At 53.7% G+C, this 1,578-nt stretch overlaps 1 protein-coding gene across 1 annotated transcript; it reads left to right on the top strand.

Moving 5' to 3' along the window:
• The first annotated feature begins 338 nt into the window (after positions 1 to 338).
• LOC102427573 (UPF0472 protein C16orf72) lies at positions 339 to 1,232 on the top strand. Its single transcript, XM_006082029.1, has one exon. It carries the CDS (start codon positions 339 to 341, stop codon positions 1,230 to 1,232), a length of 894 nt encoding a protein of 297 aa, XP_006082091.1.
• Positions 1,233 to 1,578: the final 346 nt, after the last annotated feature.

Here is a 1,578-nt window from a genome sequence, read left to right as displayed (position 1 = left end):
CCTCACTCATCCCGGGTGCGCGGGGAGGAGGAAGGAGGGTGGCGCTTAAGACCGACTGGGGGCCTGTCCAGGAGGGGGCAACCTGGCGGTGCAGATTGCTACAGAGTTCTCTTCTTTGCGTAGCCTCAGTAAACAGGGCGGGGCGTGACGGGGCGGGGTGTGCACACGGACCATAGGCTGCGCGCCAGAACAGTCGGTCTCACGGGCCCTTCCGCCTGCTCACGAGGAGAGGTGGCCGGAAGGAGGGGAGCTCCCAGCAGGAGGTGGGGACTTCTGGAAAGGCGGTGAAAGTGAAGGGGTAAGAGCAACAGTAGGCAGAGTGAGCGGCCAAAAGGAGAATGGAAGAACAGCAGAAGGACGAAGCCAAGGTAGGGGAGCACTGGTTCTGTGAGAGGGGGCGTCAGTGCGAGGACGAAGCTGAGGAGGTCGAGGACGTTGAACAGCTGCCTCCTGAGCTACAAGACGACAAGGACGACGAAGACGATAAGGGGGATGAGGAGGCCTTGGGGCCCAAGAGCGAGCAGCAGAAGCTGTGGCACCTCTTCCAAATCTCCGCCAACTCCGTGGCCCAGCTCTACAAGGGTTCAGAGTGTCCACAGTCAGAACTTTCCATGTGGGACCACTTCCAGAGTGCAGCCATGGCTCTGACCAGCCTCTACAAAGAGAGCAGGGATGCCCAGCAACGAAGTTTCAACCTGGGCGTCCAGGTTGGCTACCAGCGCCGCATCAAAGATGTGCTAGATTGGGCAAAGAAGGGCCAAAGCACTATTCTCCGTGAAGACCTGATTAGTTTCCTGTGTGGCAAAGTGCCCCCTGATCCTCCACCAGTGCCCCCCCACCTTCCACCAGTGCCCCCCCAGCTTCCACCTGTGCCCCCCCACCTTCCACCACCGTATAGCCCCAAGATGGCCACTGAATCCAGCTCGTCGCTGGACTTCATCTTACAGCCCTTCCAAGAGGCCATCAACCTGCATGAACTCAGTGGCGCCATGGCGAGCATTAGCGTGCAGTCTGGTCCACCCAGTTCCCCGTCTCAAGCTGGTGCCTTTTCGAGCAATGTCGCTACCGGTGATCTCCAAAACAGTAGCACCCTCAAGGAAGACTTGAGCTCCTGCAATTCAGAGGATCTGGCCCTCCACCTGGCCAGTGGGGGGAACCTCAAACGCACCTCGGGCCAGTGCGATGATGTCATCACAAATTTCCCCACCCACAAGCGCAACCGAATGGTCTAACGGCTATTTAGTCACCAGCCACCATATTGCTTGAAAATTAACTTGACTTTCAACATTGAAAGGATACTCAAGACTATCATTTCTTTCTTGAAGTTAAAAAAAAGTTTCTATTAAATTTGCCATAAAGAAACTTTAAAACTATTCCAGAAGAAGCCTCATATGACTCTGACTTTCACAAAAATATAATCCTCTCAGAAAACAACTAGTTAGCAACATTGTTTAAAGTAGCCATGTCCGGTCAGGGTTGGAGCCTGGTTTATCTTGTTCTCTATTATGTTCCTTAGCAGCGACCTAGGGCATTGTTGGTGCTTAATAAATGTTTGTTGAATCAATAAATGTGACCTTA

Source organism: Myotis lucifugus, unplaced genomic scaffold, assembly GCF_000147115.1.
Source record: "Myotis lucifugus unplaced genomic scaffold, Myoluc2.0 scaffold_2, whole genome shotgun sequence".
Lineage (NCBI taxonomy): Eukaryota > Metazoa > Chordata > Mammalia > Chiroptera > Vespertilionidae > Myotis > Myotis lucifugus.
This window is presented reverse-complemented; position numbering and strand designations above follow the sequence as displayed.